This window comes from Muscardinus avellanarius, assembly GCF_963383645.1.
Source record: "Muscardinus avellanarius genome assembly, chromosome: 1".
In the NCBI taxonomy this organism is placed as follows: Eukaryota; Metazoa; Chordata; class Mammalia; order Rodentia; family Gliridae; genus Muscardinus; species Muscardinus avellanarius.
The window spans coordinates 39033281-39057028 of record NC_137786.1 but is presented as its reverse complement, the minus strand read 5'-3'; the positions used below and the strand labels follow the sequence as shown (position 1 = coordinate 39057028).

Here is a 23748-nt window from a genome sequence, read left to right as displayed (position 1 = left end):
GACCCCCGCCCCACCCCCTTTGGGTTTTGTCCACCGCGCTGTCATCTGTTCTTCAGACTTTTTTTTTTTCTTCTTCTTCGTCTTCTTTTGGATCTAACATGGTGAAGAAAGGAGTAAAGAAGAGAACACAGTAACTCCTGGGGGAGCGAAGAGCTCTGGTGACCTGCACCACCACTGCCACCACCAAGTCCTCCATTCACGCCGAGACCCGAGACCCGAGAGGCGCAGGCAGGACCGCGAGCCCGGAGCGGGGAGCGAGCTAGCAAGGAGAGGCAGCGGCGCTTCCGAGGAGTTATGGATGTTGGTGCATTCACTTCTAGCCAGATCCGCGCCCAGAGGGAGCTAGCCAGCAGTCACCACCTCCGGCGGTCTCCTTGCTTTGCACCGGGTCTTACCCTTCCAGTATGTTCCTTCTGATGAGACAATTTCCAGCGCCGAGAGCTTCAGTACAATGTGGAAATGGATTCTGACACATTGCGCCTCAGCCTCTCCCCACCTGCCGGGCTGCTGCTGCTGCTTCTTTCTGCTGTTCTTGGTGTCTTCTGTCCCTGTCACCTGCCAAGCTCTCGGTCAGGACATGGTGTTACTACCAGAGGCCACCAACTCCTCCACCGCCGCCTCCTCCTCCTCGTCCTCCTCCTCCTCCTCCTTCTCCTCTCCTTCCAGCGCGGGGAGGCATGTACGGAGCTACAATCATCTCCAAGGAGATGTCCGCTGGAGGAAGCTGTTCTCTTTCACCAAGTACTTTCTCAAGATTGAGAAGAACGGGAAGGTCGGCGGTACCAAAAAGGAGAACTGCCCGTACAGTAAGTAACAAACGCGCGCTCCCCTCCTTCCAGTTATCCACCCCCACCCCACACGGGGGGGAAATCTGTTCCAGATGTGACCAACTAAATATTTACGTCCCCAACCCCTGTAAAATGATTAAGTGGAATACTTTCACACTACCCCCCCCATGTATACATTGTGCCGCCGCATCCCCTCCCCTAGGCGCGCTCCCTCCGCAGCGCCACCCCATCCACCTCTCTCCCAGCCTGTCACTAGTGGGACCACGCGGGGCGCCCGGAGCACTAGGGCTTTGGTCCCCTTTGCATTGCCATCTGTCTGTTTCCTCCTGTGCCTTCCCCACTCATCAGAAAGGTCCCCTTTCCCTCCACCCTGAACATGGCTCAAGTAAACACATCTTGTTTCTTTTCTCTGGCAATCTTAAGAGTTTGGGGACAGGCTCCTCAAGCTGAAAATAATTATCCGCTGTCAATTATAGGGGCTTTATGGGAACTTTATTTAAGAAAGAAAAGTCACTCTCTCCCCACCCCCATCCCTTTGACCCACCACCTCTAGATAGGAGCGAAAAGCATTTTTTTTTCCTGTTTTTTTTTTTTTCTTCCCCTGTTGGGTCCTTTATGTTGGTTTGAGTGATTGCAGTCCGTGAAGTCAGCTTTTCAGGCACCACCGCTGCGATTTGTCTTCTGCCTGCCTTAGCTCTGGGTAACATGATGCTCATGTCTACATTGTCAATAGCATATGCGCTGCTTTGTGGTGTCCTGTTGTACTGTTTCTTCTGAAACCTCTCATATTGCAGAGCCATACTACTGCAGCATTGTAAACATCTGGGTCTGGATTCACACAGACCTCACACAAATTTCATTGTCATTCTTTTATTTTCAAAGTAAAAGTCATAAGTCTGTTTCCATGGCTCTTGTTTATCCCATAGAGTAGGCTTTCTTCTCAGCACAGATTCTGCCTGGGATCCTTGGACTTCTTTCTTTCCTTCCCCCTTTCTTCCCTACTTTCTTTCTTGTAGGGGTGTGGGCTGGATAGGGGTCTGGAGGAGGAGGAGGAGAGAAGGGGTGGATATCATGTCTCTTCTTGAACCAATCAAGTCAAGCCAGATTATTGCCTTGGCTTCCTTTCCTAGTTACTGGTTACTTTCAAGGGTTGAGGCTTACTCATCCTGTAGGGATTGCTATTTGAAAGGATCCCACCCTGAAGACAGTGGACAGTGACATTTAGACACCTTTAGTGACGAGCTAGCTTTATCTCAATGTGAATTCCAAAGTGCCTTCAAGGGGACCTTTTCTGTGTCAGTAATTTGTGAATTAATTCCAAGCATGTATTTGTCTGCTAACTTAATTATGTGGGCCACACTTTTCTAGAACCCTTGGCCCAAAAAGTACCACATACTAAGAAAAATGACAGTTGGCTAGAATTTAGCATTGTATATTTAAGATTTATAAGAAGTAAGACTTGGTTTTCTTCCTTGGATACTCATCATGCACATTCAATATAAACTTCCGTTCTTCACCTACTGATTTATTTACTAAAATTAGCAATATGCTTATAGGTAATAAAATAGTTTAGAATTATTTTTAGCTGTTTCAGTACTAGAGCCACATATACATATACACTGCACCCTATGCTTTATTTCATTCTCATAGAAAGTGGCTGAAATAATATCATATTATTAATGGCAATCTTCTTAGTTGAAAGCCATATGTTACCTGAATTCACTAGATACTAGATACAATGTACAGCCTTTATATTGATGATTACATATGTTTAATATATATGAATACATTGATATATATATATATATATATAACTTTTAAAACTAAAATATGTGGTGCCATCCAGTTAAGAGGAAAGAATAAAAGCTGTCAAACAGTGGGCTGAACAGATTGAGCTGGGTATTTCTAAAAAAAAAAAAAAAAAGATGCCCATGGACTAAATTTCTTTATATTTTTAGCTCATGGAGAAAACTGCAATATAATAACATTTCAGAGTATGAACTTTGAGCAAACTTTCTTTTTTATTGACAACAGCTTGATTTTTCCATTGCTATAGCCTAAGTGTCTTTATAAGAACCAACTTACACTATTTAAGTTTTTGCAACTTAAATTCCTATTACCTGAAATAATTGATATTATCATGTGATTAACTGCATACTAAAATGACTTCCTGGAACACACTGAATCTTATTTTTACAATATGAACTATTTGAAAAGAAGAAAGTATACAATTTTTACTATATAAACAAGTGCGGCAAGTTGTCATCCAACTGCTCAAATATATATATATATTCATTGCAAATTACTAATAGTTCTTTTTAAACTATAAACTAAGCATATTAAATAGTAGTGCAAGCTTAAATAATGATTAAAAGTAGGAGATGGAGGATATTAGATTTTTAGATATTGTAAGCTATAAATAATTTAGGATTTCCAAGAACATCTGTATTAAAAACCCAGCAAGTGAAAAGTAGAGGTTGAAAAAGATTTAATTTCACATGTGGCCCAGTAATCAGAATGCTGCTACAGTTTCCAGCTGGACTGATTCAACTGAACTACATGGTATCATTAAGATATTGTCTAAATGTTGCATAATTACATGTGAACAAACTTTTGCCATGCCTACAGGGTAGCCAGCCAGCCAGCCAGCCAGCCCACCAAATGGTAGCCTGTTAAATATTAGGATATCTAACCTCTGAGGAGTGTCAGTTCCTTGTCCAAAAACCACATTTCAGTAACATTTTCCTAAACAAGTTATTAATTATTCTCAATACACAGTGATGTTCTTTTGAGGTTTGCTTATTTGAAGACTAATTTTTTTGGTTATTACTTTTGACCCTGGTATTATTGCTGCTAAAATACAGTAACAGCTTATCCAAGGGGTTATATGTTTGTGATGTCCTGGATAATTAAACAACTGCTTACTGGTTTTTTGCCAGCAAAATGCTAACAAAAGGCAAGTAAGGAAATCACCCACAAGTATTGCAAAATCATTTTAAATCATTTTAAACTTGTATCCCCAAAGCCATTTCCCAGAGTTTGGATGGTCTTAAACTATAACACGGGCCAAAGAAACCATTCTCAATTTAAATCATTATTATAACTTCATTTTTTTGAGGAGGAATATCCTGTTCTTTATATTTTATATGGAAGTAGAAAATGAGAGCAGAACTGAATTATGTTTCGCTTGCTAGAAGTCTGGAAAAGCTTGAATAATTTAGAATAGCTATGGTGTCTCTGTCACTAGATATGTGCAGGCTCATTTAGGTTTTGTTTTATCATTCTTTACATCTAGAGCTTTGCCCTTGAAACATTACCACTCGGCTCCAGTTCTGGCCTCCTAGAAAGGCTGCATACAGCTGTTAAGTGCCCTTGCAAATGGGACTGGCTGCCTTATTCCTGGATGTGAGTAAAACAGCTGTGAGCGTCTCCCATGACTGTCACTTGAAGAAAAGAGGAATCTAGTGAAAGGAAACTGTAACTTCAAACTTGAGACAAGTAAGGATGGATAGACCCCAAAACAGCCCCAGAGTGTATGGACCTTTCTGAGAAAGAAGGATGGGAGACAATGGAGAAAAGGATGAGTACTAGTGTGGGCTATGTGCCTCATCTTTTAAAATATATACCTCACTGGATAATCTTAACAGTCATGTGATGTAGATAACTATCCATATTTTTCAAACATAAAAACTAAGCCAAGAAAAAATACATTGCCTAAAGGTCACTAAACTAGAAATGGACAGAACCATGATGTGAGCGTAAGCCTTGTGATGATCTCTCCTTATATACTATACCTCTCTGCTACTTCCAACATCAATATGGATTTCTTAGAATAGGATACCTCAAATCTCTAAAAAAAAAATAAAAAATCCAAAACATTACTTCTTTTTTGCTCTGAACCACCAGTAGTTTTTAGAATTAAATTGGAACAAAAAATTAAATGCAGTGAAATAGAAACAAAATGTTAATGATAATCACAGGTGGCCACATGGTATCAGGCGATGTTAGTGTACTGGCTAGGGGAAGTCCGCTTGGTACTATGTGTGAGAATATAATTGCTTATGGATACACACAAGGTAGCCATGCATCAATCTTCCTTATGTTAACAGAGGTCATTAGGAATACATGACTATTGAAGAAAAATCCATGAATGTCATTGTATATAGTAATTGTTTACAGCTGAGGGCCTTTGAATGTTTAATTGTTCCCATGTGCAATAAAATAATTTGATTGTAAATACCTTTGGGAAATTGGGCTGTTGAAGAAACTTCCATTACATGACTCTAAAAGGGGCAACATTTTAGAGACCTAAAGATACATAAACTGAGTTTGCAAATCAAAAAGTTACTTCACAGCATAAAAATGACAGATTTTTGTCTAGGACTAAAGGTGTACATCATTACTTTTTAATCAGGACTACAGCTTATTATAGGAAGCTAAATAAAACAGGATAAATAATTGTTGAGGAAAATAGGGACTCTGATATTGTCTCCTAATAAATAAATAAGAATTTTCTGGAAAAAAACATATAGATAATTTAGGATAATTTATGGCATCTTATTTAAATTGTGGTTATTTCAAGAGTTTGGTTGTGTAATTTATAACCGGCAGCATTTAATCATGAGTGTCAAGGATTTATGAAGGTGGAAGGCACTGTATTTAATGTTTACATGACACTGTTCTGTTACCTTAACTGCGTTCCTACCATATGGACCCTCCACTTCGTTGGCTTTATCATAAATCCGTTAAAAATGCACAATTGAAGAGAGTTTCCTCTTCATAAACCTGATTTATAAGGACCTATTAGAAGAAATTCAAGAAAACAGTTGGCAGGAGTCACATACCCTTATTGGAGTAGAAGAATTCAGAGACAGACATCTCCAGGTCCTGGGGATTACAGTAACCTATACCCAAAGGTGTGGGCAACTCATTAAAACCAGGTGTTTTAAAAAACTGAAAGCTAAGTGCAGAATTGGAAAAGAGAGAGAAAAAGTAGAAGGAGGAGGAGGAGGAGGAAGAGGAGGAGGAGGAAGAGGAGGAGGAGGAAGAGGAGGAGGAGACTACAAAATCAACGAAACTAACTGTATACATATTTTCTTCTACATAACTATTATCTAGTTTAGAGCAAAAATCTCATCCCAGTGTATTCCCTTAGGTTTTGAAGAACTTTTCATAAGCATGAATAAATAATTTGAATTCTTGTGCAATTACCTTAATGTTCAGAGGCAAACCCCATTTATTATCCAAATGTCTAACTTTCCACAAGCCAAAATGTTGGGGAAAAAGTTGACAGCTCATTTGAAATTGAATGAATATTCCTCACATTATAAGCTGCCTATGAATATCTACATCTTTCCTAATCTTTAAATGTCTGCACACTTATCCAAAATTACAGTGAAAATGGTATTTTTATTTACACTTCAGAGTGAAGAGTAATATATGTGTATTAGTTCAAAGTGATTTTACCCTATCTTAATATTAATCCTGTGATCTTTGCACTGAAGAACAATTTGGATGATAGCTTTAGTATTACTGTTCCAACATTTGTCAACATTAATAGTTGATGTTTGCTTAATATAAGTAAGTAAAATATTAGTATTTTTCTCTTAGAAAAGGGGAATTTCTTTTAACTTGGCTGTAAAACGTGGTGTAAGATCCATGTTTACATAACTTTAATCAAGTTTTATCACTGTATAGAGATGTAATGAACTCATTTTGTCTCAAGTATTTGTGCAGAAATATCTTAATCTTCCATGGTTTATTCCAATGATTGAAGGTCTCTTATATTTGCCATTTGACCAAAGGCACTTGTCACTTGGTTTTTCAGTTTTAAAATACTTCTTATAATCAGCACTATTCCTTTTCATGCAAATCACCTTTACCTGTGCCATTCCGCTAGTGTAACCAAGAATAACCTAGAAATGTGCCTTTAAAATGAGTGGAAGGAAATATACCCACACCTTGGGACACCACCAGTGATACTCTCTTACTAGATTAATGAATACAAAATTTTGATGTTGTACAGAACCAACTTGAAACCCAGTCCTTAGATTGTACAGATTTTCCACAAATAGAAAGTTTCAAGATATCTAAAAGGGAGCCAGGTCACCCACAAAATAACGGCTTTAAGGGCTCCCTTGCCTTTAAATCAGGTCAGTTGTGTTCTTTCTTTGAACACTGTGTTCTAATTGGAACAATAAATCAAAGAAGACACAGAGTAGATTCCCATGTAAGGTGGACAACTGGACAGTGACTGTTTACTGCTGCTAACACGTGCATCCAATTACTGTTTGATAGATTCATAGCGCAGGCAGTAAAGCATTGCCTTATTTTATAGTTCACCTAATAATTCTTCAACCTAAATCTGTCTACCTTTACCTATACCTAATCTGTCAGTATGTGTGTTATCATTAATGAGGAATTTTCAAATGTTTGGCATCTTCCCTACGATGACTGATGTCACTGAGATGTTAATGAATCATCCAAAGGTAACCCAACAGATTGATTTTTGTTGGCAATTATTGGTCAAATGATTGCCAACTGAACAAATCCAATAATTTAATTACAACTATAACCTAATTTCTGATATGTAGGCCAACTGTAAGACTGAGAACTTTTAAAAAGGCATTTTGGAGTTGTTTTTTTTTTTCTATAATTGTTTCTTTCTTACAGAGACCTCACTAAGATGCTTTACTGATAAACGTACACTGTTACTTTATCCTGAGCCTTTCCAGAGGCTATTCTATAAAGGATAACTTGACATCTTCATAAAGTCTTTACAATTCAAGGCTTTCCTACTTATTTCTGGTAGTTCTGAGATAATCGGTGACAATTCTAGTTCGAAGGCATTTTGATTGCTTCTTTATAACTTGTTGATCTCTTCACTTAATAATTATCTCCTCCTATATATATATATATATTTTTTTTCTTTTCTTTTCTCTTGTTTCTAGTCCCACTGCACACCTTGTGGGTGAAGAAAGTTATTCCTTAGTATTACTGATGGCCCAGGTAACATTGAGAACCAGAGGCATAGACAGTTTGGGGTGTGTAGCATCTAAAACAGATATTCTGTATTCTGTGCATCAAACTCCAACAATTTAAATTCAACATACTCCACCTAGGAGCCTCTTCTCCTTTTGACCTTCCAGTTAATTCTTCCTCATCCCAGCCTCTGGGCCAGTTTCTTCTAAGGTCTTCCTGAGGGAAGTAAGCAAATTCTAAGTAAGCACCTGCTGAATTGAAGATGTTTTCCTATGTCTAGGTTCTTAATTTCCATTGTCCTCCAGGGTAAATTCCGTGCCCAGTCCCTCTTTCTGCAGGTTCCTTCTGCCATTCTTTTAAAAACTTTCAGCACACGAATCACTTACTAGCTACTGTATAATTTTCCTTACCTTTCTGCTTTTTTCTGAACTCCAATGAGAGGAAGAAAGTGATGGTGATCAAGGACATCTAATGATCACTTTAGTAGATGAATACTGATTTGATACTGATTTCAACTTTCAGAATGTCATGAAAATTGTGAAGCTTCTCTGTACATGCCTGCCAAATGCATGTAGCTTTTGAAAGCAAATCCATGTTCCCTTAGTACTGGTTTTCAGTGGGGAAGCACTGTAAAGCACACTTGCGTATGTACTCCAGGCTGACCAAAGATAGGAACACACTGACCTTATTGGGAATATTCTGTAATTAATTAGAATTTGAATTCATATCTAAGTGTGTTCCCCATGCAGAATCACACTGTTTGTATATACTAAATTTATCTGTTATTAAAATAATAATTCAAGCCAAGAATATTTTCAATTGTTTCACCTTTAAAGTAACTGACTTGGTCAAATTATTTAAAATAAGAATTAATATTCTATAATACAGAAAAATGGCAACAAACAAATGACTGATTCGCAAACATTATTAGTGAAACTGAGATGTTTTAGAATATTACTATCATTAGAATATTTTAGAATATTATTATTCTAATAATATATATTATATATTATTAGAATAATATCTTAGAACATTATTATAATATTTTAGAATTTTAGAATATTACTAGCAATAATTATTAGATTTGTGGGGCATTTTTAGAGTATCTCTGTAAAAGAATATGATTCCATAAATGGGGAGGTAAGGATTTCTGAGGATATCAATCAGATTATAGTATAATAGTTTGATGAACAAAAATACAACTATGCTTTGAAGCTCAAAAATGTTGACAGCTAAAAGCCAAGAAAGATGGTCATGAAAATATTAGAAGCCGGAGGAAAAGTGGGACAGCAGAAGGGGCCATAGGGCATTTAGTCACGCACTGAAAGGAGGAGATGCTTTGTCGGACTGATGAAGACAAGGGTTTTGAACTCCCAGGAAAAAAAAAGATCAGGTTAGTGAGTAGCCCTGAAAAGGGCTGACACAACAAGAAAGGTGTGAGAGAAATATAACCCAAGCCTAAGCATTCGACGGGATGTTAAATTAAGTGAAACAAGAACCTGTGATCTAAGAGGAATCCCACAGTAGTAATTGCAGCCAGGGTATCACAGTGAGGAAGGCTGATCCCCAGGTCCTGTTAAAAGATTTGGATGGAGTGATTCAAGTGTGGGCTTTGATTCCAGTGGTGAAAAGTACAGGGCAGGAGTGAAAGTGGGCTTTGAAGCCAGACCTGAACGCAAGAGTGTATGATTTGGGACCAGGTGTCATTAGTAAAATGAAAATATTAACAAAACCTACCTCTTTCCTACATGATAAAGATTATGCCTGATCATTTATTCATTCATTATTCAACAGAAACCAAGTGCCTACTTTGGTCAGCTACTGTGTGAAGCACTGGGTACATACTGTACTACAAAAAGTTGCCATTTCTGCCAGGTGTGGTACCATATACCTGTAATATGATCCCAGTACTTGGGAGGCTGAGACAGGAGGGTCAAAGGTTCGAGGTCAGCTTCAGCAACTTAGCAAGCTCAGCAACTTAATGAGATCCTGTTTCAAAATTAAAAAAATAAGAGGAGAGCTGAGAGGGTAGCACAGAAGTAGAAAGCCCCTGACTTCAATCCCAGTATCAACAACAACAACCACACACACAAAAAAAAAGATTGCCATTTAAAAAGTAAGTAAACCAAGAGCTCTAACATGAAAAACAGAGGTGTGCACTATGAAAGAGACGAGTAGGGAGCCTTAACAGCCAACAAGTAGGCGTAACTCCAATGAACTTGGCTAGAGAGGCTTCTGGAGAAGATGGGAGTTAGGTGCCTCCACCAGGAAGAGAAGGGAAGGCACATGGAGGCGGCACTTGGCCCAGGTTTGGAGAAATCAAAGCCAATGTGCATAAGAGCTTAACAGTGCGAGGCACACTGCGAGCCTTCCCCAAGTGGAGAGGAGAGCAACACAAGCAAATAGGATGTTCCCTCTTCTTTCAGGAGAGAACAACTAATGATTACTCAATGCAAATTAATGACTCTAGAACTGAGTAAAAGTGCAGGAATGAGAAAAAAATGCCTGACCTTATTATAAAAATGAAAAATATTTAGAACTGCCTGAAACTTGATTTGGAACTGTAGCATTCATAATGTTCTGGGGTTTGGGGGAAAACAGTAGAGGCCTGGTTCTTTAAGAGACTGGCAGCCAGTGGTTGACAATTAAGGAGTACTTGAGGAGAGACATTTAAAGAGGAGATAGCAAATGTCTTTAAAAGCACAAACTATAAAAGCATAAAAGAGGGGGGACCAAAACTGTAACTATGGAGCTTTAAAGAAAGCTGTAGGAGAAGCAAAGTGATGGCACACCTCTAATACTCGCGAGGCTGAGACGAGAGGATCACAGGTTTGAGACCAGCCTCAGCAGCTTAGTGAGGCCTTCGGCAGCTTAGTAAGACCCTTTTCCAAAATTAAAAATTATAATAATAATTAAAAGGGCTGGGTTGTAGCTTGGAGGTAGAATGCCACGGGGTTCAACTTAGCAATACCAAAAATAAAAATACCCTCGTAATTATTGTATCTCAGATCACATATTTCAGTTCATGATATAGTTCTGAACAAGGACTATTATAGATGCTCAGCTTTCAGTTCACGCTGTGGTGATTTCTTGCTGTCCATCCTAGGACTGTGACCTTTTTGACTGTCACCCTCATAGGGTTTGCAAGCTGGAGCTAGAGACAGGAGAATGTTACAGAGATTTGGAAGCTCACAAGGCAGTTTACACTCAATGACAAGAAGCAGGGAAGAATTTAAATAACAGCAACCTCTATCTGAGGGAGAGAAGGACAACATCAGGAGGTCACATTGAAGAGAGGAGTCTGGAAAAAGACACGGACTTAGCTGCAAAGAGAGAAGAGAAGGAATCTCCTCAAATAGGGCACCAGTGCATGGCTGCAGAACCCAACATGAAGTTTTCAGGAAACATGGGCAGGCTGGCATAACAGAACAGTTTGCATGCTGGCTGACCTACCAAACCAAGTGTGTGTCTGCTACCTTGTCAGAGGAGAGTATGTAAATATCTCTGCAGTTGAACACCTCAATTTCCTGGCAAAATATTACATTAACATAGTTTTCATTTTAAATTGACCTTTTTTTAATTAAATGTTTGTTTTTTGAAATAAAAAATAAAGCCAAGGAATATTTTTAAAAATCTCTGCAGTATTATAACTAACAATAATTTAAAATATAAGAAATAGCAAAAATTGTAGCTTGATTTTGAAAAAAAAAAACAGAATAAATTTTACACTCGGGACATTAAAAAGATAGTTCTTTGGATATTTATAAATCCTTACCATTTCTCATTTGTCAAATGATCATTATTTTAAAGTTCAAAATGCTTCCTGCTTCAGAAGTGCTTAATATGCAATACAGTGAATATAATGAAGAGCAATGTATTATACATTATACATCTCACAATAGGTAGAAGAGAGGTTTTGAAACATCTACAAAGAAATAATAGGAGTTTAAGAACATAGATATACTAATTACCCTGATTTGCTTATTACATGATATATGTATGAATTGAAACATCAAATGGACCCCATAATATGGATATTTATTTTGCTAAAGTAAAATAACAATAATAAACTTTAAGGCAGGAAAAAAGCTTAACACACACATAACACACACACACACACACACACACACACACACACACACACACCTCACTAGGAACAGGTCTTGTGATTTCCTGCAGACTCCCGCTGGGAATAGAGGCATCTATATCACTTGCTCTCCTTGTGTATTTGTTCTTGTCATTTCTGTTCTAAATTGTCTTAGATTTACTTGATTTAGGTGATTAGGAAAAGAAACAAAGTAGTCTACACTCTTTTCCTTGCAAAAGGGTATACTTAAGTATTTTTTAAACAAACTAGGAGCAGGGCATTGACAGTATATATACAACTACAACCTCACTAACGAGGTCTTGAGTTCTGGAGCCGGACTTCTCAGGGTAAAATCTGAACTCTAAAACTTCATTGCTGTGTGACCTTGGCCAACTTACTCCCTAAGGTCTTTATTTCTGCATCTCAGTAAAGACAGTGATATCATCCATCTCATCATTGCTGGAAAGATGAGTTCATGAATTTACAAGTGAGGCTATAAATGTGAAATTGTAATGATAGGATCTGGCATGTTTTCAGAGGTCAAAAATGTTAATGCTCATTACTCTTTTATGTGATTACTAACTTGTGATTAATCACCCCATTATCTGCAAAGGTCCCTTGATCATAGAATGATTCTTTAAATTATGCAGAAAATTAATACTATAGCATCTAACTTTGTTCTATAGTTTTTAACACATTTTATTGTTTTTGTCAATTGATCCTTAGAAAAATGCTGTGGGCAAGGCAGTCATTGTTATCTCCATACTATTTTAGATGAGGAAACTAAGCTTGAGCGTTACAATGCCAAACTGAAGTTATACAGTTAGCTTAAATGAATCAGGGTTCAAATCTGGCCCAGTCTTGGCAAGGGTGATCTGCAGGCTTGGTTTGCCTGGGACAGTCCCAGTATATCCCTCTTGTTCCAGCTTATTTATTAATAGCACTCCATTCCGTTTCAAAGTATCCTATTACATGCAAAATCATCCTAGTCTTTGTCAGCTTGGTCTATATAAGGCACAATACAAAGTTTGGTTCCTTATGAGATATTTCTTCCCAGGGTCCTCAGAATAATATCTACATTTCTTCACATGTCATGTAAAGGCTCATGATTTGCCACCTCCCGACCCCCTAGACTCACTTACTATCCTCCCATCATAGACATCCAGAACTTATAATATATGACAGATACTAAATTAAGTCTTCATGCAAAAGTCAACGAGATACAGTCTACGCCCTCAGCATTTTTTCAATTCATGAGGAAATTAGCTTGGTAAACAGCCAACTAATCAGATATTGAATAGTGTTAAGGGTTTAATTCCTGAATGTGCCTTGATCCCTGGAATTCAGCATTTGTAGCTACCATAGGATCTGCCTGGAATGGTGTTCCTGCCCTTATTCCCAGTTCTCCATCCTTTTAGGGTTAAGTTAGATGTTGTTTCGGGGAAGCTTTCCTAAACTATTCAGTGTCCTTGCAAAGTGGGTGCTTCCCCAAAAACTTATGCCTAGCATCATAACAGTATTCTATATCTGATTAGTTGACTGTTTACCAATCTAGTTTCCTCATAAATTGAAAACTTGTTGAGGGTGCAGACTATATCTCATTGACTTTTGCATGAAGGATTTAATTTAGTATGTGGCATATGTAATTCGTTCTATTTTTTTTATATTATTAAGTGATTTTTAAACTACATTGCCTTGATAAAAACACTTAAGACTTTCTTTGGATCAGTCATTTATTCTGGGAAATGTGATAAATATATTACTATTTCCCTGAAAAGACATTGTTGAAGTAAATGGTATCTTAAAATTCCACTTAATTCTAAATTTCAGAATATTGAGAGGTTAGAAATAAGTCAATAGGACCATCATTACTTAACTGACTGTGAAAGGCTTCAATTCATTCAAAGTAATTGGTTATGAATTATGTAATCATAAAAAGGATCATATTTCCCCAGTTTTTCTATCCAAGGTTCTATTGATTATATTTAGTACATATCAGGAATTATTCACATTTGAAACTCTTTTTGGCTGTGAGATAGTTATTTCTGGTTTTAGAGTTGTGTTTGCATTCTTGGATAAAGTGATGACAATTAAGAAATGAGCAACTCCTAGTAATTCTTTTTGAGAGGAAGAATAATGTATTGCAGAGAGAGGGAGTAAAGAGATATGGCTTGTAGTCTCAGCTGTGTCAAAACATTTACTGTGTGATCTTAAGCAGATCATTTACTTTATCTTGGCCTCAGAAACTTAATCTATGAGATGAATGCAATGTGTTAAGCCAAATTATTATTAAAATATTTTAGTTGAGTATACTCATCTTATGGACTAAATGCAAGATTCCAGGAGCATACCTATATTAGAAAATAATGCCTATAGCATACTGGATAATAGTAATCCAAAGATATCAGGTCCTAGCCCCTAGGTCCTGTGGTTGTTATTTTATATGGTAATTTTTTTTACAAAGCGATTGAGTTACATATTTTGAGATGAGGATTATCTTTGCATTATCTATGTGATCCATCCCTAAATACTATCACAAGTGCCTGTAATGTAAGAGAGACAGAGGGAGAGATTAGCCACACACAGAAGCAAAGGTGATTTGAGGTGTAATGCTTTTAGATTTGAAAATGAAGGAAGGAGCCATGAGCCAAATAACGTGGCTATAGAAATTGGAATGAGGAAAGAACGGATTATCTCCCTAGAACCTGCAGAGAAGCTACGAGCTGCTGAACCTTGATGTAGGCCTAGAGAAATTGATGTTGGACTCTTTCAGGCCCTAGAATTGTTAAAAAAAAAAAAGAAGAAGAAGAAAGAAAGAAAGAAAGAAAGAAAGAAAGAAAGAAAGAAAGAAAGAAAGAAAGAGTTCTGTGAAGACACCAACTGTCTAATAGTGTTTATAAAATCCATGGGAAATGAATACATATTTTAATATGCAAAACAAGTTCTACTGCAACAAATACCTAAAAGTATGAAAATAACTTTGGAATTGAAGAATAGTCATAAACTGAAAGGCACAGGAATTTTTAAAAGAGTCTAAATTTTCTTAAGCAGATTTCTGAAAGATTATAGAAATTAAAGGCATTCTGATGAGAATTTAGGAGGAGAGGAGATGAGGGACACAGTAGAGAAAACTGAGAGACCATCTATAGAATAGGTGTCTCATCATAAATAGAAAATTGATGAATTCTTCTAGTGAGGATTCAGAAAGGAGCTGGAAAATGAGTGATACTTGTGTGCAATGCAGAACTTTTAAGTTGATAAATTTAGCTACTGAGCTGGGAAAATTTCCAGGATCAGCCTGGTTTCTTCTCCTTGCTTATGGTGAAATTCAAGAAGAAAGAGATAAAGGATGAGAGCTAGCTGTTAAGGAAAATGTAGACAGCACTTGATGTTTTGGGGAATTCTTAACCTCCAGATTGCAAAAGATGCTAAATTGGGAGACCCACTCTTAGGAAAGCATGCTCTTTAGAGAAAGCCAAGGGAGTGGCTGCACAACCTCATGCTAGTGCTCAAGAGAAAAGACATGTGATGGAGAAGCTTCCTTGGCCAGCTCTACAGAAGCTAGGAATAGAAATGGGATCATCCAGGAAAGATCATTCCATGGCAGGAATCCCCATGACATACACAGGAGGCCCACACATTTTTTAGAATATTATATCAGCAGAAGTACTGCCAGCTTGGACAAAGATAAAGAGAGGGCAAAATGAAGGAATGCTGTTAGATTTCCCAAATTCTACAGGCAGGAAGTGGGCTGATAAGTCTTCTCAGCTGCAGATACTTGCTATTCATACAGGAAAAAAACCAAAAGGATTATTGTGAATATAGAGCCTTGGGCGCAGAGGCAGACCTGTGTGCACAGAGATAAAGACTCAATCAAGGACCCAGAGGCAGGATTCTTAAGCCCAGGCCTTGGAACCTAAGGGAATTTGCTCTGCTGTATTTTGAAATTGCTTGGGACTGATAACTTCTTTCTTCCCTACATTTTTATTTTCTGTCTTTGAAAATGGCATCTCTATAACAATTTTACTATGCCTACCTCACCTTTGTGATTTGAGAACTGATAAATTATTTTCTAGGTTTATAGATTCATAGTGGAGAATAATTTTGTTCCAAGACAGACCATAATCAGAGTATCATCCAGACATTATGAGATCTGAGATTTTTTGAGCTGATAACATTTAAATGAGATTTTTTGACTATGCTACAATGAGTATGTTGAGGGATGGAATAAATGTCTTTTGCACATGGAATGCATTTGAATTTTGAAAGACCAGTAGACTGTGAAAGGGTTGTAACAGCCACCCAAAGATACCATGTTCTAATCCCTGGAATCGGTGAAGGTTACCTCTTATGTTAATGTTTTGTCAGTGAGGTTATAGTAAAATCTGAGCTTATCTTGATTATCCAGGTGGGCTCTAAGTGCCATCATAAATGTCCTTAAAAGGGAAAGGCAGAAGATTAGATAGCACACTTGGATGGCAGAAGGGGACTTGATAAAAAAAAAAGATTTGAAGGTGCTATCCTACAGGCTCTGAGCATAGTAGATGGGCCACAAGCCAAAGAATGTGGCTTTAGAAGCTGAAAAGGAGGAGGAATGGATGCTCCTCTGGAGAGCCTGGAAAGGGAATCTAGCCCTGCCAGAATGTATAGGTAAAAATAAAAGAAGACCGGGTTTTAAAAAATTAGTTAATATAATTAAAATATCTGAAAGCAGCACTTTCTGAAGGATGTTTTCAATCTTTTAGTACAGTTTGTTGAAGCTACTGTACATTTGATGTTAATGCCTTGTACCATCTATTTTCTTTATGTAGGAAATTTACATTCTACATTTGGCCTCTTCCATCTCAGGTGTTATCACAAGAGTACCACTTTTGTAAATCTTATCATCCTGTTTATATCACTTGAATTTTTAGGCCTTCAAAAGAAAAGGTCCAGTGTGATTCTACAACTGGCATTTCCTTTTCACAGAAAATTAGTTTCCTTCGCAGCGGCAGGGGCTATGAAGTTGTAGACAGGAGATAACGCTTTGTTGTCAAGTCTTAGGGTAGCGGGGCCTTTGCCAAGCAGAGGCTGATTGCAACAGCTGCTAGTTTAGAGTGTCACGGTGCTCACTCCTTCTTCCTCTTAACACTCATTGTCAGCTGAGTGCTGGGGCTAGAGTTATTTGAGAAGAGAGATAATGGTGCCGATGTTGGGCAAGGTCAGTGCAATTAGGAATAGGGCTGTGGAGCAGAGGATCTGGGTAAGATATATCCCTCAACATTATCTTGAGCACCACATCTTACTTATATTCCCCAAGACCACAAAAATAGCTAGGTCTATTCAGATCTCTAGACAGTTTTTAAAAATGTTTTGATGATAAAATGACCACAGAGGCAGTTGTGCTTTTTTTTTTTTTTTTTTTTTTTTTTAGGTCTAGGCCCCAGCCACTTCTTTTAATGAAGATAAGATCCCTTCCACTAACCACTTAGTCAAGAGGTTTGAAACAGAAAGAGATAAAGGCCAGATTGGAAATAGATGGTGATGATAATGATGATGATGATATGCTTGTTCAAAATGTATATTATGAATCTTCTTTCAAAAATACTTAATGAAGTAGTGAGAGGGCAAATTAAAAGTTCATATACAGTAATATGTGTTTTAATAAATATCCTTAAGAGTGTGTGTGTGTGTGTGTGTATGTGTGTGTAAAACTGGGAATTGAACCCAGAGGCATTCTACCTCTAAACTACACCTCCAGGCCTATTTTATTTTTATTTTGAAACAGGGTCACGCTAATGTGCTGAGGGCCTCACTAAATTTCTGAGGCTGGTCTTGAACCTGTGATCCCCTTCTTTGAACCTTCCATGTACTGGAATTATAGGTGTGTACTACTATGCCTGGCTCCTAAGTGATTCTTCTTTTTTTTTTTTTTTCTTTTGCGGGGCTGGGGATGGAACCCAGGGGCATTCTACCTCTGAACTATACCCCCTGTCCTATATTTTATTCTTTATTTTGAAACCGGGTCTCACTGAGTTGCAAAGGGCCTCACTAAGTAGCTGAGGCTGTCCGCGAACCATAATCCTCCGCGTCTTAGCCTCTCGAATGCTGGGATTACAAGCGTGCGCCACCACGCCCGGCCCCTATATGATTCTTAATGCCAACATAATTCTAAGACACAACAAGGTTAAGAATGACACTAAGTTAAGTGTGGAGATGATGGGAAGATAGGCCAAAATTTCAGGCACACATTCCATGTTTGCACATTTTCAGTTTCTTGCATATATTCTGGGAAAGGAGAAAGTACCCGAGTGTTCTATATATATAAAAACACAAGTAATTTTCAAAGTAAGTTAAAACATATGCTTAAGATTCAAAGTTCTCTGGTTGGTGGAAGAGATTTTCTGATAAATCTGAGATTCGGTCAGTTTTCAGCCAGCTGCTGTGAGAGTGTGTATGTGTGTGTGTACATGTGTGCATGTGTGCACACCCAGGCCGGAGGGAAGGCGGGAAGGACACAATTCTCATCTCACATAGGATGCCTTCTCTCTGTGTCACAGTGCCCCACTACTGCTGTTTACAAACAAGAGCTGGTGATGCTGCACCAGATGACAATCATGTAAACAAACTTTCAGAGCCCCTCTCTACTTATTCTTTTCTTAAGCCACAGGAATTTGTGCCTACGTGCCTCTAACCCCAAAAGTGTTGGCAGCATCCTAGCCCTCAAAGTGATCATTTAAATTTGAAGCATAGCTTCCAATGCTGGAAATATGATGAAGAAATCTTGATGAGATACTATATAGTTTCCTTGAGAACTAACTTTAGAGCTCCAGCAGTTCCTTAATGTCTTATGCTTTATTGAGAGAAATTCCTTTATTAGAGGAATTCCTCTTCGTTATGATGATTTTTTTCTTTCAGGCGTGGAAATTATTTGCTTGTATTTCAGTTCCTGTGAATGACTCTTTTCTCAGATGATTGGGACAGGCACTATAGTGAAACCTGTTGACAAAGTCCATGTTGGGTACTTAATGAGTATGCAAATTATAGGCTCATTTCTAATATAAATGACATCTTTTTATTTTTTATTTATTTATTTATTTATTTATTTATTTATTTATTTATTTGCGGGTCTGGAGTGGAACCCAGGGGCATTCAACCTCCAGCTACACCCCTTGCCCTATTTTTTATTCTTTATTTTGAAACCGGTTCTCACTGAGTGACGAGGACCTCACTAAGTAGCTGAGGCTGTCTGTGAACTGTGATCCTCAGGTCTCAGCCTCCCGAATGTTGGGATTACAAGCGTGCGCCACCACGCCCAACTAATGACATCTTTTTATACCTGCAAAAGATAATGCATACCAGATTTATGTCCCATGTAACTTACGGACTATCTCTTGGAAAGTTACAGAGAATATGAACATATGAAGGAATTGATAACATGTAGCATAACTCTGATGTACTTTTTTCTCTCTACATATTATTTAGTTTTCCCCTATGTTTAGTTCTTCAAAGTCATTTAATAAACTTAATCAAAATATATTCAGCAAAGATTAGCAGTATATAACCACAAACACGGGCTATTAGCCTGAGATCATTATTTTACTGACTAACCTAAAGTAGTTATTTGAATTTTTCTTCACCCTAAGGATGTCACAGGGTTTTGAAATTATTTGTTATGTCTTCCTGTGCTATGTCTTAGGAGGCACTTGGCTGAAAGCATTTTTGCCATAATGTTTTGTGTTGCAATAAAGGCATGAAATTATTTCTCCTATGAAAGAATCAGAATTGCACACTGCCGATTTTATTCAACAGAAAAAAATCCATTCATCAATTGTCATAGTGAATATTTTTTCTCCTTTGGTAAAATGATTCAGAATGAAAGCACATTGTCTCTGCCCTAGATCATCCTACTGAGTGAATGACACTGAGACTCTAATTAAATTAATATTTAATTTTAATAATAGTGACATTTTGTAGTAAAGTAAAGCAGGGAACTAGAACTTGGACTAAGTTGAATTATTAACTTCATCCTTATTAAAATACATGAAAAATTCAATGATATTTCCACAATCCATTCAACTAAATATTCTGGCTTCTCTATGTTAATCATGGAAAATGTCCATATTTTAATTAAAAGGTCACTTGTAACTAATGTATGGACTTTTGTGTGTCATTATCATTCTTTACCATTATTATGTCAAAAAGATTCATTTTTAAAAAAGATTTTTAAAACATATTTGCAAGGGCTTAATTAGGGTAACATTGAATGGCTGATGCATGCTGGGTAAATGGACCCAACTACTGATAATTACCTCCTGTCTCAGATATCTAGGTTTAGACTTGGATAAAATAATAATAATGATGATAATAATAATTATTATAAAATAATAATGATAATAATCCTATAGATTTGAGTGCTTAGTTAACCTCCTGCACTTTACACATGCACTTGTTCATCTTCAAAACAACCCAAGGATATGGATGCCAGCTCATTCCATTTGATAGATGGAAGGCTGAGCTCAGAGAATGACTGCACTCAAGTCAACCACTTGGATGGAGTGATACTGGAATTTTAGCGCAGTTGGTATAGCTCTAGTTCACAGGCACTTAGTATGCTACTGTTCTCTTTAATAAGATGCACCTACAGTCATGCAGAAATCAACAAATTAAATTCTAAAGCTGGAGGAAACTTGCACAATACTATTTTATTGACTATATTTTACCTTAATTAAAACCAAAAAGTCTCTCTTTTTTTTTTTTTTTTTGGTGGTACTGGGGGTGGAACCCAGAGGCTTTCTACCTCCGGGCTATACTCCCAAACCCATTTTTTATATTTTATTTGGAAACAGGGTCTCACTAAGTTGCTGAGAGCCTCACTAAGTAGCTGAAGCTGGCTTCGAACCTGCATGATCCTCCTGTCTCAGCCTCCCAAGTGCGGGAATTACAAGCGTGCGCCACCACACCTGGCTCAAAAAAGTCTCTTTTTTCCATTTACAAACTTTTACCTACAGCTGCAAAATTCTGGCCCCTGATCATTTTTGTCTTAATACTCAATGAATAAAGAATAAATGGATTGGAAAAATATGTACACTGCTCCAAAGGTAACCTTTTCAATGGATAATGAACTAGAGATTTGTTTTTCATTTTAGTACTGATGATGGAACCTAGAGGCATTATATCTGTGAGATACAGCCCCAGCCCTATTTTAGTTACTCTTTATTTTGAAACTGAGTCTCACTGAGTTGCAAAGGGCCTCACTAAGTCACTGAGACTGGCCATGAACTGGGATCCTCCTTTCTCAGCCTCCCAAATGTAGGGATTACAAATGTGTGCCACCACGCCCAGCATAGAGGTATTTTAAAAATAGTTTTATAGCATGAATTCATTTCTCTATCAGTTCTTTCAGCTTGCAATCCCTTATGTCATTTATTTAATATTAAATTTTTTCTTACTAGCTCACATATGAGGAATAATATTCATTTTGTTATCTTGCAGTTTAAGAAATATTTGTTTTAATGCCAAACTGCCTGAAGACATACTCTTTTACTAAGAAAGCAAAATTTTAAGAGACGTTTACTTAGGATTGCTGACATTTTCTCTTTTATTTAATTTCCCCATAGTTTCTTCATAGTTCAACACTTGAAGTATTCTTTTTATTAAAGAAAAGTCATTCATATTAAATAACCATATCTACATATAGCCATTTCTAAGTCCAAAGGATAACTTAAAAATTATCAGAACATTGGATCAAGTAAAATATTTATTTCTGCATCTTAGCAAATGCCTTTCCTAATAAATTTAGACTAAAGTAACCCAGAATCAGCTCTTGGTATACTTCATGCTAATGGCAGATTTGCTTTTTGCTTTTGAAGGTGAATTGATATTCACAAATCATACGTCACAAGCCACTAAAAGTGTCAGAATCCCACAGCAGGCCCTTGGTGGCTTGTTAATCTCTCCTGTTTAAAGGAAACAGACTAATTCACTTAAATATAATGAAAGCCATGCCTGCTCCAGCCCAGTCCCTCAAAGATCGTCAGCCCATGCAAGTCCTGCCTTCTTTCTTCACCTCCTTCTTTCCTGGCTCTGACAATTAAACACAAAACTAAGAGGCAATGATTTCTTTAATGTCGCCATGTCTGAGTTATTTCAAATGTTACATATGTGAATATGTAGAATGCTTTTTAAAAAAAATCTGGCATCAAAAATACACGCAAAAGGGTCTCCCTGCCCACCTTTTTACCATTGTTCTCAACAAAGCGTGAAGATAAACCAGGATGTTAAATGCAGGGGCCAGATGTATATATAACCTCTTGCCCTCTTTATTCTAATTGGATTCCTACATAAAAGGGGGTAAGAGGAAAATAAAGTAGCACAGAATAGAAATTAATTGATACAGACATGAGAGCGGAAACTTTTAATACTGGCTTAGCTAAGATCTGGGAATATTCTAATCATAATGATAAAAAGAGCAGTTTCAGAAGATTAATCATAGGTGATTGATACAATATTAATGGGAGGGAGAGAAACAATTTTTCTTAATTCTTAGTGCTCAGAATTGTCCAATTTTAGTCAATTGTGCCCAGGTGCTATTATTTTTAATGTTTCTCATATATATTTTTGTACTCTGAAGGAAGCCAACTGTTCTTTTTTAATGCCCAGATACACACAATCACATTTGTGGTGAATTATGTCTATACTTACTTCTCCCTTTTCTAACCTCTGTATTTTTTCCTTTTGGTAGCATTAGCTATTTGTGGAGCTCGAGGATGAAACTAATTGCAATGTGGAGTGAGGTTAGATCTTCTCCAGTTCATGGGTGACAAAGAAAGAGATCTGGCGCTGGGATGAAAACAGATTTTTACTTTCAGTATATGTCTTAATCAAAGTTCAGAGTCATGAAAGTGAAAATCTGGAGTCAGGATATTTAGGGGGGGAAGCAATATTCACTGCAAGCATACTGTACATGTTAGTCATGGCTCCAAGTGGAGTAGGAATTTTATGGAGCAAGAAGGGGGAGGTGCAAGAGGAGAGTTTTGAGTTTCCTTCCAAATGTATTTTTACATAGCATTAAAGCATCAGAATTTATAAAGAAAGAAACAATAACAAAAAGCAAACTTTTTTGTTTTCTTTTGGCAAATTATTTGAGAATGAAACTAACCACTGGGAATGAGGCATGAAGAGACCAAAAGGAGACAATTGATTAAAGAACTCCCAAATGCGGCGGTGTCAGTAATCCTACAAGACAACCTGCCAAAGCCTGTTGACAGCTCATCTTGGAGTATAAAGTCTGACTGGAGGTCTTAGGTATGGAAGGAGCTTTTGGAGGTCATTGGGGTCACTCCAGTCTTTCCACAAACCATACTCTGACATTTTAAAGGTCTCCCACCCACACTGAGGTTAGAAAATAATTTTAATTGAAGAGTCTACTGCATGCTAAAATATTTAGATGGATATGAGCACAAGTAAGACTTGGGTTTACATAATCTTCGTAAAAATCTATACATTCTCTCTATAGAGAACATCTTCAGAGATTATATTATCAGATTTTTACCTTGGTTTCCTTTAGCCAAAAAAATTATATTGTGAGCTAATTTATTCAGATACTTCCTTCGGTTTACATAATATTTCCACATGTATGATCTCATTTGATTTTAATAATTGCTCTATTAGGGACCTAGACAGTGACTATCTACTAAATACGTGAGGAAACTCATAATACATTTAAATTAGAATTCTCTTCTCCTAAATTCTAATGAATAATATCACAACTAAGCTGGGCTTTGTGGCCCATGCATATAATCTCAGTACTTGGGAAGCGGAGACAGGAGGATTGCAGTTTCATGGCCAGCCTCAGCTACTTGGTGAAGCCCCACATGACTTGGTGACACCCTGTCTCAAAATAAAGAATAA

General features: G+C 37.3%; 1 protein-coding gene across 1 annotated transcript in view; it reads left to right on the top strand.

Annotated features, from left to right (window-relative positions):
- Nucleotides 1-451: 451 nt before the first annotated feature.
- Nucleotides 452-23748, top strand: part of FGF10 (fibroblast growth factor 10) — a gene marked incomplete at both ends in the record, with an annotated part of 85313 nt that continues 62016 nt past the window's right edge. Inside the window, one exon of the mRNA XM_080697157.1 lies at nucleotides 452-806. Within this exon, the coding sequence (XP_080553283.1) occupies nucleotides 452-806 (355 nt within the window). The remainder of the gene's footprint in view (nucleotides 807-23748) is intronic.